Below are 15,700 nucleotides of genomic sequence, written 5' to 3'. Positions count from 1 at the left end.
AGTGACTTACCTGACTCCTAGTGAAGGCAGAATTAGAACCCACCTGTTCTACTACTCATTCCCGTATTTCATTCCCTAAGCTGGAACATACCTCCAGCTCAAAAATAGGATGAGGGCTGGATTCTCTAGGAGGGCTGCCTGGCTGGCTCCGGCAGTGGGGCATGCAGCTCTTGATCTCGGGGTTGTAGGTTCGAGCCCCACTCTGCGTGTAGAGATTACTTAAAAACAAAATCTTAAAAATTTAAAAAAAAAAAAGTGGCAAGGAGAGAATTTCTTATGGTGAGATATTTTGGTCAGTGAGAATTGGCTGGAATTCGGCTGCCAACCTGCATAAGCCACTGAAAAATACCAGCTATTTGCAGTCGAGGAATCAGAATCTTTCAAAAATTATCAAATTATTTACTTTTACACAATGAAAAAATTCCTAGGGAAAATATGTAAATTAAGTTGTAAATTAAACACACTCTCCACACTCCACCCCTTATCTTGACTAATACAACTGATTTCAGGGCTACCACAGACTTACATGTTTTTAACGAGAAATACTTCTCTATCTGCAAACATGTAAATGCAACAAAGAATAATAAGTTGATCTACAAATATTTGAGTGCCGGTGATAAATGGGTTCTACTCACATAATGCTTTTTATCTGTTGTAATCCTATCGGGTTTCATACAACTTTAGAGCTAAAGTCAGCTTCACATCATTTGTCCAACCTCATTCTGCGCTTAAGGATCCTGGGATTCAGACATGTTGATTTATCTAATTAGTTAGTAAATTAGAACCCTCATCTTATCTTCTCTCTGTTAGTCCTTGATCCTGCAGAAAACTTCTGTGAGGTGAATAATTATCTCCTGATGATTCTAAGATGTCTTGCTGCTGTTCTTATTGGATTTTCCTACGTGGCTTTGTTGGAAGTAGGCAGACATGTAAGACCTGGTTTACATGCTTCCTTTGTACAGTTTACATGCTTAACTTTGCATGTGTCTAAGGTTTTACCTATTTGTTGTCTCCCACTTCTAGGCATGTTTAGTCTTCCCTACTTTGCAGAGTATTTACAGTAAGGCTGGCAGGAGCACCATATGCACAGAGTTAGCTTTCAGTTTTCGTAGGCTCCTTTGTGTTCTGACCTACAATGGGTAATCATGCAATGTAAAATATGCTACTGGAAGTCAGTGACAGTTGTTGGTTCTGAAGACTGCTTAGTGAGGGGAATACCCGTTCCCTTTGAATGTAGACTTGTGTGCACACATCTCTTGAGCTTGGTACTAACCTCTTAATAAGTTGGCTGTATTCCATATCTACGCATACAGAGACTCACATATTTCAACTCTTTATTTTTTTTTTACAGCCATCTCTTCCTGTACTTTATACCCTGTCTAGCCAGGCTACACATGAAGCTGTTCATCTCCTTTGCAGGATGTTGGTCTTTGATCCAGTAAGTAGTGTTTATATTTATATATTTTTTAATGAATTAAAAATGTTCTAAGAAAAACATCCTGACTGTAAATGGATGAGCAATGTAAAGAATGACTTTTCAAAGAGAAACTTCAATCCCCGGTCTCATGTGTATCATCACGCTCACTCATCACAGAGAAGTTGGATTATTAATACATAAACATCTGGGTGAAGAGAGACAGGGACCTGTTACCATCCTAATTTTCTCCGTATTTGAAAAAGGAGTTTGACATCAAGGTAAATCAGGAGAGAAGAATTTTAACTTGATTTGAAAAACTCTGCCCAGAAGGAACTGCTTACTCTTTTGGTTGTTGAGATGGTGGCTTTATCAAATGCCATTTCCAGACTCGACTCTTCAGAGACAAAGTTCAGGTCTTCATTTATTTATTTATCCAAAGAATATTTATTATTCATGTCTGTGCCAAAAACTATTGCCAAAGAATACTCAAAAATGAAAGCATTTAGAAAAGAACATCTTACTTGCCAAGAGTACAAGAAAGTCACTGAATACAGTGACACCGAATACAGTATTTAAAAGAGGGAAGAAAACACAAAACTGCCATTTATTAAGTTTACATTGGCCTGTTCATAATAAGAAGACAGCTACTTCTCAGCATAAAGAGTGACTTTTTTGTTCATCTGGTGTTTATTTTTTGGTTTCCATTTGTTTGTTAACTTTGGCATGTGAGGTGCTTCGTGATAAGGGAAGAAAAACAAAGTGATGCTTCTCGTTCCCACACTCCCTCCTTGTGGACAAGTTCCCACCATGTAGGACACTTTGAACCACATAACTTGCTCAGTGAGGTAGTGATTTAGTGTCATTAGTTTGATTTTTTTGTTTTATTTGGCAAGTTTATCTACATAGCTAAACTATGTATGCAACAGGTGATGTTGATTAATCCATAAAGACCTTTTATGTATTTTTTTATGTATCTTTTGTGGTTAACAAAACTAGAACCACATGAACTTCAGGCTTCAGAGGTCATTTCTGTCTGCCTCTGAGGTGTTTTATAAAGGCCCTGAGCTTAAATTTTACTTTCATGTGTCAGAAATAAGTTACTCTCTTTATTCTATTTAGAACAGGAACCAAGAACCATGTAATTCACCAGTACCAGGTTTTACTTACAGTACTTATAGCTGTAAGGTGTCCTCTTTCTCAGAGATCCCATGTTTATTAATGATCCTGACCTGCCAGGAGCTCATAATCTTTACAACCCTAAGGCTAGAATTTTCCAAGCCGTCAAGTGGATACCCAGCATGTTTTCCTGGGAGGCCTTTTAGATAGTTCTACATGTGAAATGTAGTCCTTTTTCCTTAAGAGTCGGGTTGTCACACCTAATTAAAATAAAACTTTTAGTGTGCTCATAAGTTACACATTAGATTTATCTATAAGAAGGAGGTAAGATTTATCGGGTTAAAAAGAGGATAGATTCTTAATGGACCTGTGTAAATAAGTACATGGTCATTTAAAAAGAAAGAATTCCAGGGGCACCAGCGTGGTTCAGTCAGTTAAGTGTCCAACTCTTGATCTTGGCTCAGGTCATGATCTCAGTTTGAGAGATCAAGCCCTGCATCAGTCTCTGCACTGAGAGCACAGTGATTCCCTCTCTCTCTCTCTCTCTCTCTCTCTCTCTCTCTCTCTCCCTCTCTCCCTCCCTCCCTCCCTCCCTCTCAAAATAAATAAACTTTAAAAAAAAGAATTCCATTAAGTCACTCTGCATAATATTTACCCACTTTTATCATTGCCTGATAGAACAAGGCCAACCAATATAAGTTGTTATGTTTTTACAGAATTATTTTTAAATTGGCCTGATGCTTTATTAGTTTATGACAGATATTAAGGATTCTTCTGTTTCCAGTTCTGAGGGTTCAGTTGGAAATAGATACCATTTTTAAAGAGTGTTTTGTTCTGATTTTAGCCTGTTAAGTTGAGGGTTAGCAATACAATAAGAAGAAATGATGCTTTTAGGGGCGCCTGGGTGGCTGAGTCGTTTGAGCATCTGACTTCAGCTCAGGTCACGATCCCGTGGTTCATGGGTTCAAGCCCTGCACCGGACTCTGTGTTGACAGCTCGGAACCTGGAGCCTGCTTCAGATTCTGTGTCTCCCTCTCTCTCTGACCCTACCCCAGTCGCACTCCTTAAAAAAAAAAAAAAAAAGAAATGAGGTTTTTAAAAAATATCCATTAAAAATAGAACATTAACCATAATTAAATCAGTTTATTTAGTCCAGTTAGTCTGAGATAATTAATTAATTACTTTGTTGATCTTCAGTTAAGCTGTCTTTTGCCACACGTCTGCTCCTGGACTGAAACATTCCTGGAAATCCTGGCTCAGTTACATGGTTTAGTCTAGGCGGTGGCTATCTGTGGTGATGATATCAGCTACATCCATGAGTTTATATCCTGAATTCAGTAGTCAGGAGTACCTGGTAACAGTCCTTTACTGAGGTTCTTGTGATGTTTCTCATGGAAAACTTAATTCTTCAGCTTGTAGTACAAGCCTTTATGCAAATATAAGGAGAAAGCAGAAACCACTAGTGAATGAGGTTAAAGGCCTCTGGTTCTTTTATTATTATAGTATCAACAGAATTAGAAAGGATGGGGTGTAATAATCAGTTTATAAAGATGTGATTAACTATTAACTCAAATAGTGAAGGCATTAAACAAACCTCCAGAGACCTTAATTTATCTAAATGCAATAAATAGTTATAAATAATATTCTTTTTAACTTTTTAGTGTTTGTTTATTTTTGAGAGAGAGACACAGAAAGTGAGTAGGGGATGGGCAGGGAGAGGGAGAAACAGCATCCAAAGCAGATTCCAGGCTCTGAACTGTCAGCACAGAGCCCAATATGGGGCTCAAAACCACGAATTGTGAGACCATGGCCTGAGCTGAAGTCAGACGCTCAACCGACTGTGCTGCCCAGGCGGCCCTACAAACAGTATTTTTAAAGCACAGCAATAATTGTTAGGAATTTAGACAAAATTAGTCACTTTTTTCTCTCGACAAACACACATCTATTATCTTGCAAACATCTCCTATCAAATATTCTTTTATACGCTTTAAAAAAATACGTATGTACTTCAACCTAAAGGTATTTGCACATCTTTTTTAACTATCCATTGCTTGTTCCTCTATAATGTATTAATGAAGAGCCTTTGTATATTAAAATTATGTTGTCTAGGTATCCAAGGACTGGTTATTAACTCAAATTAATTATTACTAAGGTCTTAATGTTAACTAAGAGTCAGATTAAAATTTAATGACACATTAAGTCCTTATGATTTGTAGCATTCTAAAAACCAATTTCTTTTTTTTATTTTTTATTATTTAAAAAAAATTTTTTTAACGTTTATTCATTTTTGGGAGACAGAGAGAGACAGAGCATGAGCGGGGAAGGGGCACAGAGAGGGAGATAAACATTTTACCTGTTATCATTCATCTAATGTAGTTGAATACATAATTTTGCTATTCTGTAATCTCAGACAAAGTGATATTAGTTTATCAGTAGAAAAAAATCAAATTCAAAATGATTAGGCTTTTTGTGAGAAAACAAACCCAAAACTTGTAGACTATTGTGGTAGCATTATTTGTACATGGCAGTAAAATCAGGAAGAAACAGAGATGTTTTAAAAATGTTATAACTATTACTCAGACTGATTTGTCCAGAATCAGCTTGAATAGGAATATCACAAATTTCTTTATCTTCCACAATTACACACCAAATATTAAAACTTTTAAGTTATTTAAGAGAAATATTTTGCTTCTTACTATATAACCTAGTAACTTAAAAAGTATTCTTTTAATTCATAGTTAAAGCTTTATTTAATCTTTGAGTTACAACTCTACAAGAAAACATTTCAAAGAGTTAACATACTTAATGCATAAAGAAGAATAATGTTTTAGAAATCTTTCCATTTCTTTGTATAGGTTTTTAATATGTTGATATTGTTTCTAAAACCCAGCTGGAATAGGAGTTTGCCGCATTTGCTTTTTAAGAGATCTCCTAACATGATACATTAACTCCCCTCAGAAGTATACAAAGTACATCAATATGTTCACTTAGAAATATTTTATGTTTGTAAAATGGAAAATCTTACTGGGGTGCCTGGGTGGTTCAATCAGTCAGATGCTTAAAGTCAGTTAAGCATCCGACTTCGGCTCAGGTCATGATCTCCCTGTTCACGAGTTCAAGCCCCACGTCGGGCTCTGTACTCAGAGCCTGGAGCCTGTTTCAGATTCTGTGTCTCCCTCTCTCTCTCTCTGCCCCTCCCCCACTCATTCTCTCTCCCTCTCTCTCTCTCTCTCTCTCTCTCTCTCCCCCCCCCTCCAAAAATAAATAAAACATTAAAAAATATTTTAATATTAAAAAAAAAAAGAAAAATCTTATCATCTCTTCAAAACTAAAAGAGGCAGCTTTGATAAAGCAACAAAATTTAGGGTAGCAACAAGCATCCACATCTATTACAAATGTTGGTCAGTTAAACAACATATGTATGGTATGTAATTAAGAATATACAGGACATGGTTAAGTACCATTAGGTCCTTCCAAAGAACATATTGAAAATCTGAGTCATTTTGTGATCTCTTTCTCAATTGAGTAGGGCAGTTTTTCTTTTCAGTGTTCATACCCTTTACATAATGAGTCTTCTTTCTTTAGCCGTGTTTCAGAAGTTCTAAAGAGACATTAATTTGTTTAGAAAAACAAAAGTTGATCATTACATGCTAGGAATTTGATTTACTTTTTGTTCAAAGACTCTCTTAGGTAAGACACTTTAGAGGATGCCATGTTGGTGCACACAGAACATACAAACATAGAGCATGCTATCAGTAGTTGGGATGACACCAAAATCTTTCTGACCCTGCATTCTGAAGTTGTAGGAAATAGCAGAATCCGCAGACTAAAAAAAAATACAGGAAAACCAGATTCCAGCTGCTGGTGGCAGCTGACAGGGACCCAATTTCTGACATCTGCCACCTGACAGAAATGACTTAATGGTCAGATGATAAAATTAAAACCCAGATTCAATCACTGTTGCCACCAATGTGTTCACAATTGGCCACGCGCAATCAGAAAAAGAAATAGATGTAGGGGCGCCTGGGTGGCTCAGTCGGTTGAGCATCTGACTTCAGCTCAGGTCATGATCGCACGCTTCGTGGGTTCAAGCCCCACATCGGGCTCTGTGCTGACGGCCTGGAGCCTGGAGCCCACTTCGGATTCCGTGTCTCCCTCTCTCTCTGCTTCTCCCCCACTCTGTCTCCCCAAAATAAATAAACATTAGGAAGGAAGGAAGGAAGGAAGGAAGGAAGGAAGGAGAAAAGGAAAGGAAATAGACTTGCCCAAGAACCAGCTGTAGTGTGCAAAAGCCAGGGAGCTCAGTCCGCACATGAGACCAGGCAGAGACACTGAGGACTCCAAGAGGCCCAGTCCTGGGCAAAGTGAACTCTCAGCAAGCTTGTTTCTTTTGGTTCTGACAATAGACCTTTATCCCAGTGGAACCTCCAGGAATAAGTGGACCCATTTAGGAAAAAAGAAAAAGCTTACTTGCTAAGATGTACCAGCAAGTCAGGCTTCAGAAGGGCTGGATCACCAAATACAACATAAGACAAGTAGTGAAAGGAATAAAACTAAGGTTGTCAGGTTTACATTTGTCTGTTCGTGGTGGGTAAACAGCTTTCTTTTGTGATTCTCATATCCTGAAAAGTCACGGCATGCCTTTTAACATCAGCATAGCAAAAAATCAGTGATAAAAGTGTTTTTAGGAAATCCAGGTTTATGGGAAATACTTAACGTTTTGTTATTTGGGGGACCAGAACCAGCAAGGAATGATCCAGTTAGTCTTGGTTCATTTGAGTGCAAAATGGCTTTCTTCATTTTTAATTGTGTTGTGTGAAGTGCTTGATTATATTGGAAGCAGGGCACACTGTCCATTTTTGTTCTACTCTGTACTGAGTCCATCCTTAAATACTTGAAAATGTACTTGCGTGTCTACTAAGCTGAAAGGAGGAGTGATTTTTTTTTTTTTTTAATAGAGAAACAAATTTATGGTTTGTATAAACCTGAAACTACTATATTAAGCATTCTGGTCTGAGGTGCTAGAAAACCACAGGCCACTGATATACAGACAGAGCCAGCCGTCAAAACGTGGCATTCGGACCGTTATCTGCTGCCTGACGCCAGCAGCTTCCACATAGGCTTTGGCCCTCAGTTGGTATTCAGAGAGGATAAAAGTTTCAAGCAGCTTTGTAAAATTGCCACCATGATCACACCTCTACCAAATGCTGAAACGTATTTAGAAATGTAACTGTTATTTAAAATGTAAACTGACCCCTCCAAAGCATTGCATATTTAAATGTCATGGTATTTGCCATGTTTGGCCATGCATATATCCATTTCAAGGTGGGAACTCTTCAGGATCTTAGCAGAGTCACTTCTAAGTGCTTTATGGTGGTGCGTGGTGGTCGGTTGTCCTAAGTGACATACTCCCTCTAACACTACACTACCCGCCTCTAAATTCAGTCACCCCTTTTTACACAAGATGTGCCGTAAATTAAGGATGGGCTGTGAAAAGCAGTTACTGTGTCTTACGAAAGATCCTGTGTGGACAGTCATGTTTATCTGTAGCGTTGATGTGCTGGTCTCTAAATTTGATTTCAGTCCAAAAGAATATCCGCTAAGGATGCCTTAGCCCACCCCTACTTAGATGAAGGGCGACTACGATATCACACGTGTATGTGTAAATGTTGCTTTTCCACCTCTACTGGAAGAGTTTATACCAGTGACTTTGAGCCCGTCACCAATCCCAAATTTGATGACACTTTTGAGAAGAACCTCAGTTCTGTTCGACAGGTTAAAGGTGAGTATCTTTCTTGGCCCTCGGCCAGGTAGGATAATAACGTCTTTCATTATGTAGCCATGAAAAGCTGAGTCTGGATGGCGACCAAAGTTCCTCCATGTGTTTATTTTACAACCTCACGTATAGCTGCTTGGCCAGGGCGTATATGCCAAGAAGGCTCTGTGTGGTGTGAAAACACCGATTTAATAGTACGAGTGGAAGGTCAGGCAGAGGAGCTTCCCAAGATGACTTACCTAGTGAGTGTGACTCAAAGTAGTTAATATGGATTCACTCAGTGTGGTTTCATTGACTGAAACATACTGGACTTTTTTATAAAACATGCAGACTTTGAAAAGGATAAACATCTACTGAGGGAATCATTCCTTGAATGATCACAAGAGAGGGGAATTTCTGATAGTCTACTCCTAAAGTTCCCTGACACGATCTCTTATTGGGGTGGTCCACGCTGGAGGTTAATGACATCCAAAATTCTGAATGATTTTAGACATTTTAGGACATTCTAGAAAGGAGTGGTCCTCAAAGTAAACAGCCCAAAACTATGTACCTAAACACCAATTGAGGGTTTTTTTTAAGTGATTTTCAAAAAGGCAATAATTACCAGCAATTGAGAAGATTCACTCATAATGCCAACCCAAGTGGCATCACTCTCAAATTTACAGACCATTTTACTCCTCCCACTGATGGGGTTTCCAGCCCATATAATGCCACTTGGCAGAGAGGGGGGTTGCCTGTGTTTAGCAGCCACTGTCATTTTGGTTTCGAGACAGTCCCATTGGATTCTGTCCGATACGTGATATGTGTGTTTGATCTAATGAAACCAGTAGGATATGCTGTTTAGATGCTGGCCAGTTAGCTGAGAGTCCACTGCTCCCAGGCCTGCAGGTCGGCATGGATTGTATGATGTTTGCTTTCTCCACAGAAATTATTCACCAGTTCATTTTGGAACAGCAGAAAGGAAACAGAGTGCCTCTCTGCATCAACCCGCAGTCTGCTGCTTTTAAGAGCTTTATTAGGTAACTATGTGTATGTAATTCTTACTTTCTTGTTATTAAAAGGGTGCCGTTGTGATTTGGTTGTTCAACATATTTCTGTTTTTATTTAGATTGGATAATATAGATAAAAAGAAGGTTTTCTTTTACGAGGTTTGGCTTTAGTCAAAAGCAAATTAAAAAATGACAGCATTCATTTTTACACGGACACCAATTCACAGTGGTTGCATTGGGTGGCGCTTTAGCAGTTTTGTTCCCAGATGACCACTGTACTGCCTGATCACGCGCACGGGTAGCTAGGGATCCTCCTGCAGTGGCAGTGTGGTGGCCGCTGCCCTCAAGTTAGACGTGGTCATCTTGGTTCCTGCCACCGTCCCCAACACCTCAATAATAACTGCAAGCAAGATTACTTTATAGGTATAGTGCCGGTGTGTCCTGTGTAGAGTTTTGTTTAAAGAACTTTATAGCCACTTCAGAATCCAACAAGCCTCATTCTCTTTGTCTGTCTGTGTGTCCTTTCCTTCTCCATCTCTTTTCCCCTCACTCCTTGCATCAGTTAAGGTCCAGTCAGGAGAAAGAAACCACACCCAGTAATGGGAACAGGGAAGATTTAATAGCGAGAAGCATTACCTAGGAAAAGATGGTGCATAAGAAGATCCTGGAGTTTCCCAAAGTAGCAGATGCAAAAAGCAGGTACTCCCTCTAGACTGAGGGAAGAGTGAACAAGGAAGAAATTAAGAATTTGGAGGAGGCCCCTCCACCCAAGGCTAATAAGATTTGGACTTCTTTGGAGAGGATATGGCTGCCATAGGAACACACACAGCGTGAGGGTGGTGAGAAAACTTTGCAAAAGGAGTGGGCAGAACTAGTCCATCAGAGAGGCCTGTTGGGTTGCAGAGAAACTTGGCCGGAAAGTTTGGGTAGAACAAAACTGAGCCTTCCGTGTCAAAAAAAACAAAAAACAAAAAAACCCCCACCAGAACCAGGAAGGAGAGCCCCTGATGCTGTGGCCTTGCAGCGCCCTCCCAGCACAAGCCAGGCGTCAAAGGGTAATGTGAGCAGGGTCTGGCTCCGGTGTCACAAAGCAGGGCAGAGAAAGACAGATGTGGATCTGAGAAGCCACACTCTTCTTCTTTCTACCCCACCTGCCTTTCTGCCCCTCCTTCCTCCCACTTCCTTGTGCTTTGTTTTAACTGGCCTTGACATGGTGTTGAACTTGATTGAATTTGTTGAATCAAAGTCAAGAATTTTCATTTAAAATTTTTTAAATCAGGGTGACTTTCATTCTTCCATGTATTTGTCTATGGAGAGAAAGAATTAGGCTGCTTTTTACTTTTCTCTGTGGTTTAAAATTACTTTGTTTTATTATTTCCCCCTAAGAGTCAGTGACCCAGCCAATCACATGTTTCAGTACCTTCCAGGTGCCAGTTATTCATTATCCCGGGCCCCAGGAAGCACAGTGCTTACACACACCCACAAGTTTATAATCCAGTTAGCCAAATTAGACAGATATGTCAAATAACTGAAAAAAACCCATCTGTGGATAACAAATGCTAAGTGATTATCCATTACTACTGAATTAATACTTGATAAAAGAGTGCTTAAAGGCTCATTCAAAATAGATCCCCACTTAGTGTCACTGTATTTTGAGAGGCTACTTTTAAGTAGATAATTCTGCATCCTTTAAGGTTATTTTCCTGGTTGATTATAGACATTATTATTTACAGTACCTACCACTTGCTTCATATTATGAACTAGGCGCAGTGAAACCACTTTGCATACATTATCTCATACATTTGTCACAGTAGCCAGTGAGGCGGGTAGCCTCTTCCCTTCCAGAAGAGGAAAGGTGAGAGGGTTTGCTCTGCGGCCCACGAGTCAGTGACCTATCGTTTTCAGGCCCATCACAGTTGCCTCACTTATAGATGCAGATTCTTGAATGAACAGTGAGAAGTTAAACAAAAATCCAGAAACGGACTTTACGATTTTTTTAAAGGCAGGGAGGGAAACGCGCAGCACTGACTCACCCTCTTGCCCTTTGTGGTGTCACAGCTGGTTTCACCGTGTCTCCATTTTCTTCCAGTTCCACTGTTGCCCAGCCGTCCGAGATGCCCCCATCTCCTCTGGTGTGGGAGTGACGGTGGAAGATAATGTACTACTGAAGATGTAATGTAGCTTTCCACTGGAGTCTGGGATTTGCAATTCTGGAGGTTAATCATGCTTGTACTGTAATTTTACTAATGAAGTTTTAAATTAACAACCACTACTTGTATGATATGAATAATATTTAGAAATGTTACTAGACTTTTAATCTTGTAAAGTGGTTGTGCTTTTAGAAGAAAAATATTTTACCCAGAGTTGCACATGTTTTATGAATTTAGTGCAGCTGTTATGGCTCACCTCAGAACAAAAGAGAATTGAACCAAATTTGGGATTTTGGGGTTTTGTGTTTTTGTTTTGTTTTGTTTTTCTTTTTTTAAATGAAGTGAGATTGTTCACACACACACACACACACACACACACACACACACACACACAAAGGACAGTCGTCCATTTTGATATTTGAGCCATTCCTGAAAATTTGGGGTTTTCTAAAATGAAAGAATCTAGAAACCTTGCCTGCGACCAATCATGGAGCCACATGAGCTGATCGTGGCTGCACCTGGGGGAGGGGTGGGGGGTGGGGCATGCCACCTAATGATCAAGCCCTATAATTAGCTTCTCATTAGAGCCGTGACGGTGATGTGTGCTGTCTAAAATCCAATGTTGTGGGTAGAGAGAATGAGTTTGTGACTAGGAGAGACTAAACTTCTGTTTTCCTTACCCAGTATAAATATATATATATATATTTAATCTATTTTTATTAGAAGTTTTTCTGCTCTTTCTTACATAAAAGAACCCCCAAGCATGCATCTTTCATGTGTGTAAATAATTCATTTCTGGGCTAATTTCAAAAGAATCCCAACATCGCTGTATAGAGAGAGAACTAGCTTGCACATTTTAGGTCTGTGAAATTTTGTGAGACTTTTCCTGCACTGGACAGTTAAAAAAAAATAAATAAAGACAAAAACAAATTTTTAAAAATTTTAAAGCCACAAAAAAAGGCACATAGGGAATTATGTCAAATGTGTTTGTGTCCTTAGGCAAAGCTGTGGGAGTCTTGAAATGTCACAGTAGTAAATAACTTATTACTTTTTGACAAATTCTTTTTTCTGTTGGAACACTGAATTCTTCTGTGCATATGTATATATGAATACAAATTGAAGGCCTCTACCTCCTGGAGTTATACAACTTGGCTTGTTTACCTCCACATGCTGATGATGACTATTTTTTTTTTTTTAAGTTCAATGTGGAGACTTGAAACTTGAATGTCCCTTCCAACTTTTATATTAAAAATAAAAAGACAAGAAAATTGAAGATCGTTTTTCACCTGTACAAGGAATACTAATGGATCGTCTTAAAATTGGTCTAGGAAAAAACCTTGGTGTGTGTTATGGACAATTAACTGTTAAAGTTATTGTAAGTTATCTGTATTTAGCAGAGTATTTTCATCTTGAGTGATCTGAGCTGAATTTGAAGACTATTAATAAGTTATGTTTGGAAGTTTTAACTTCAATGAAGTAATTATTTGCTGTGAAAGAAACAAACATTGAATTACTAAACAAAGATGGTGCAATATCTTTGTTTTTTTTTTATGAGGCTCCTGAGAATCAACCCAACTGAAGCATTTCAATTCACTTGAATGAGAAACGTGTTTAGTATCAAAAGAGCCCAAGAAGACACTGGTGTGAAAGGTACAATCTCAGAGGTTGGTCAATTACCGTGGCACACTTACTGGTCACTTTGTACAATGTAGATTTGAAGTACAGTGGTGAAAACATTAAATGTGACATTTGAAAAAGATGTGTCATCTTTTTTATTTCGATTCCTTTCCTTTGTTTTCTCTTCACTACAGCTTTTATCCTGATTTTGTAGTTTTAAGACATTGGCTATTTATAGTTCTGTTTTGATCTTTGAGGAAATTAGTTGTGGTTTTTAAAAATCTTCCCAGAAACCTTACATTGCCAAGAACATATCAAAAACTTAATTAACTAATATTAAAGACATTGTGAGTCAAATACATATCATTTGAAAGTCTTTTCCAGACCTTAGAGTCTAACCCAGTGGTTTTCTCTCCTTTGTTTTTTTGTTTTGTTTTGTTGCACAAAGAACCCCATTTTCAATGTGAGATCAGATTTCAATACGTGAGAGTCCAATACATTAAATAAATAAAAGTGGACTGCTCTAGATGAAGCAGACTGCTGAGGACTTGACCTCACCCTCCTCTTCCTTTCTGCCTCCTGCCCTCCCCCAACCCCCCACCCCCACCCCAGCAGCCCAAACGTAATTCCAGCTAAGGAAGAAGTCCTAGCCAGGTGGTGGGTAATTACGACCTGACACCAGACTGCCTGACTTCAGAATACCTTCCCTGTGGCAGATAAGGCAACATGACTGTTGAGTTTGTAGATGACATAGATTTACCCCTGTCTTTTCTTGATTTAGCAAAATGAATGGATTTTTTTCCTGACATGGAAGGAGTTGACTGTTCCAACTACTAATACACACACACATATTTGTTTGTTCATCTAATAAACTTTTGAATACCTACTGAGTGTAAGAATTACCTAGAAGGAAGGCTTGTTAATAGAATAGTGCTTAAATAAGAAAACTAGTTTTTATCACTTACAAGACGGGATTATGAGTTGCACCCGTAACAGTTTAAAACTAATTCTTCAGAGATAAATATTAGAATATATTGACATGATCCCAGGGTCATGGGATCTCTCTCTCTCTCTCTCTCTCTCTCTCTCTCTCTCTGTCTGTCTCTCAAACAGGCATCTTTTCATGTGCCTGTTGGCCACCTGTATGTGTTCTTTGGAAAAATGTTTTATTCTTATCCTCTGCCAATTTTTTAATTGCATTGTTTGTTTTTCTGTTGAGTGGTATGAGTTCCTTTTATATCACAGATAATAACCCTTTATCACATACATGGCTTGCAAATATCTTCCATTCAGTAGGTTGCCTTTTTATTTTGATAATGGTTTCCATTGCTGTGCAGAAGCTTTTTAGTTTATTTTGGCTTTAGTTTTCCTTGTCTTTGGAGTCTGATCCACAAAGATGCCACTAAAACCAATGCCAAGAAGTTTACTGCCTGTTTTCTTCTTGGAATTTTATGGTTTCAGGTCTTCTATTCAAGACTTTAATCCATTTTGAACTAATTTTTGTGTATGGTGTAAGATAGTCTAGTTTCATCCTCTTGCATGTGGCTGTCGAATTTTCCCAACACCATTTATTGAAGAGACTATCCTTTCTCTATTGTATGTTCTTGGCCCCTTCATCATAGACCAATTGTCTATGTATGTGTGGGTTTATTTCTGGGCTCTCAATTATGTTCCATTGATCTGTATGTCTGTTTTTGTACCATTACCATACTGTTTTGATTACAGTAACTTTGTAGTATAGTTTTAAATCAAGGAGCCTGATACCTCCAGCTTTATTGTTATTTCTCAAGATTGCTTTGGGTATTCAGGATCTTTTGTGGTTCCATACAAATTTTAGAATTATTTGTTTTAGTTCTGTGAAGTATACCATTGGAATTTTGATAGATATTCCATTGAATCTGTAGATAGCTTTGGGTTTTAGGGACATTTTAACAGTATTAATTCTTCCAATCCATGAGCACAGAATACCTTTCCATCTGTGTCCTCTTCAATTTCTGTCTTCAGCATCTTCTAGTTTTCATTATATAAGTCTTTCACTTCCTTGGTTAAATTTATTCCTTGGTAATTTATTCTTTTTGATGCAATTGTAAATAGTATTGTTTTTCCTTTCTCTTTCTGGTGTCTTGTTATTGGTGTATAAAAATGCCACAGATATCTGTATTGTTTTGCATCCTAGCTGTCCTGAATTAAGTTATTAGTGCTAATAGATTTTTGGTGGATTTTTTAGGGATATATATATTATACATACATATACATACACATACATACATATATACATACATACATGTCATTTGCAAATAGTAACAATTTTATTTCTTCCTTCCTTTCTAATTTGGATGCCTTCCATTTCTTTTTCTTATCTGATTGCCATGGCTAGGACTTCTAGTACTATGGTGAATAAAAGTGGTAAGAATATGCATCCTTGTCTTGTTCCTGATCTTAGAGGAAAACCTTTTAGCTTTTAACCACTGAGTATGATGTTAGCTATAAGATTCACACATATGACCCTTCTTTATGAGCTACATTCCCTCTATACTTCGTTGAGAGCTTTTATTATAAATGGATGTTGAATTTTGTCAGGTGGTTTTTCTGCATCTATTGAGATGATCATACAATTTTTCTTTTATTATTGTGG

General features: G+C 38.2%; 1 protein-coding gene across 1 annotated transcript in view; it reads left to right on the top strand.

Moving 5' to 3' along the window:
- Window positions 1–13,207, top strand: part of NLK (nemo like kinase) — a 164,013-nt gene extending 150,806 nt beyond the window's left edge. The window contains exons 8-11 of the mRNA XM_060646753.3: window positions 1,352–1,438; window positions 8,117–8,315; window positions 9,235–9,328; window positions 11,388–13,207. Coding sequence (XP_060502736.1) covers window positions 1,352–1,438; window positions 8,117–8,315; window positions 9,235–9,328; window positions 11,388–11,442 — 435 coding nt within the window. The 3' untranslated portion in view covers window positions 11,443–13,207. The remainder of the gene's footprint in view (window positions 1–1,351; window positions 1,439–8,116; window positions 8,316–9,234; window positions 9,329–11,387) is intronic.
- The last annotated feature ends 2,493 nt before the right edge of the window (window positions 13,208–15,700 follow it).

This window comes from Panthera onca, chromosome E1 (assembly GCF_046562875.1).
Source record: "Panthera onca isolate mPanOnc1 chromosome E1, mPanOnc1 haplotype 2, whole genome shotgun sequence".
In the NCBI taxonomy this organism is placed as follows: Eukaryota; Metazoa; Chordata; class Mammalia; order Carnivora; family Felidae; genus Panthera; species Panthera onca.
The sequence above is the reverse complement of the archived record's forward strand: the minus strand, read 5'-3'. Positions and strand labels throughout refer to the sequence as shown.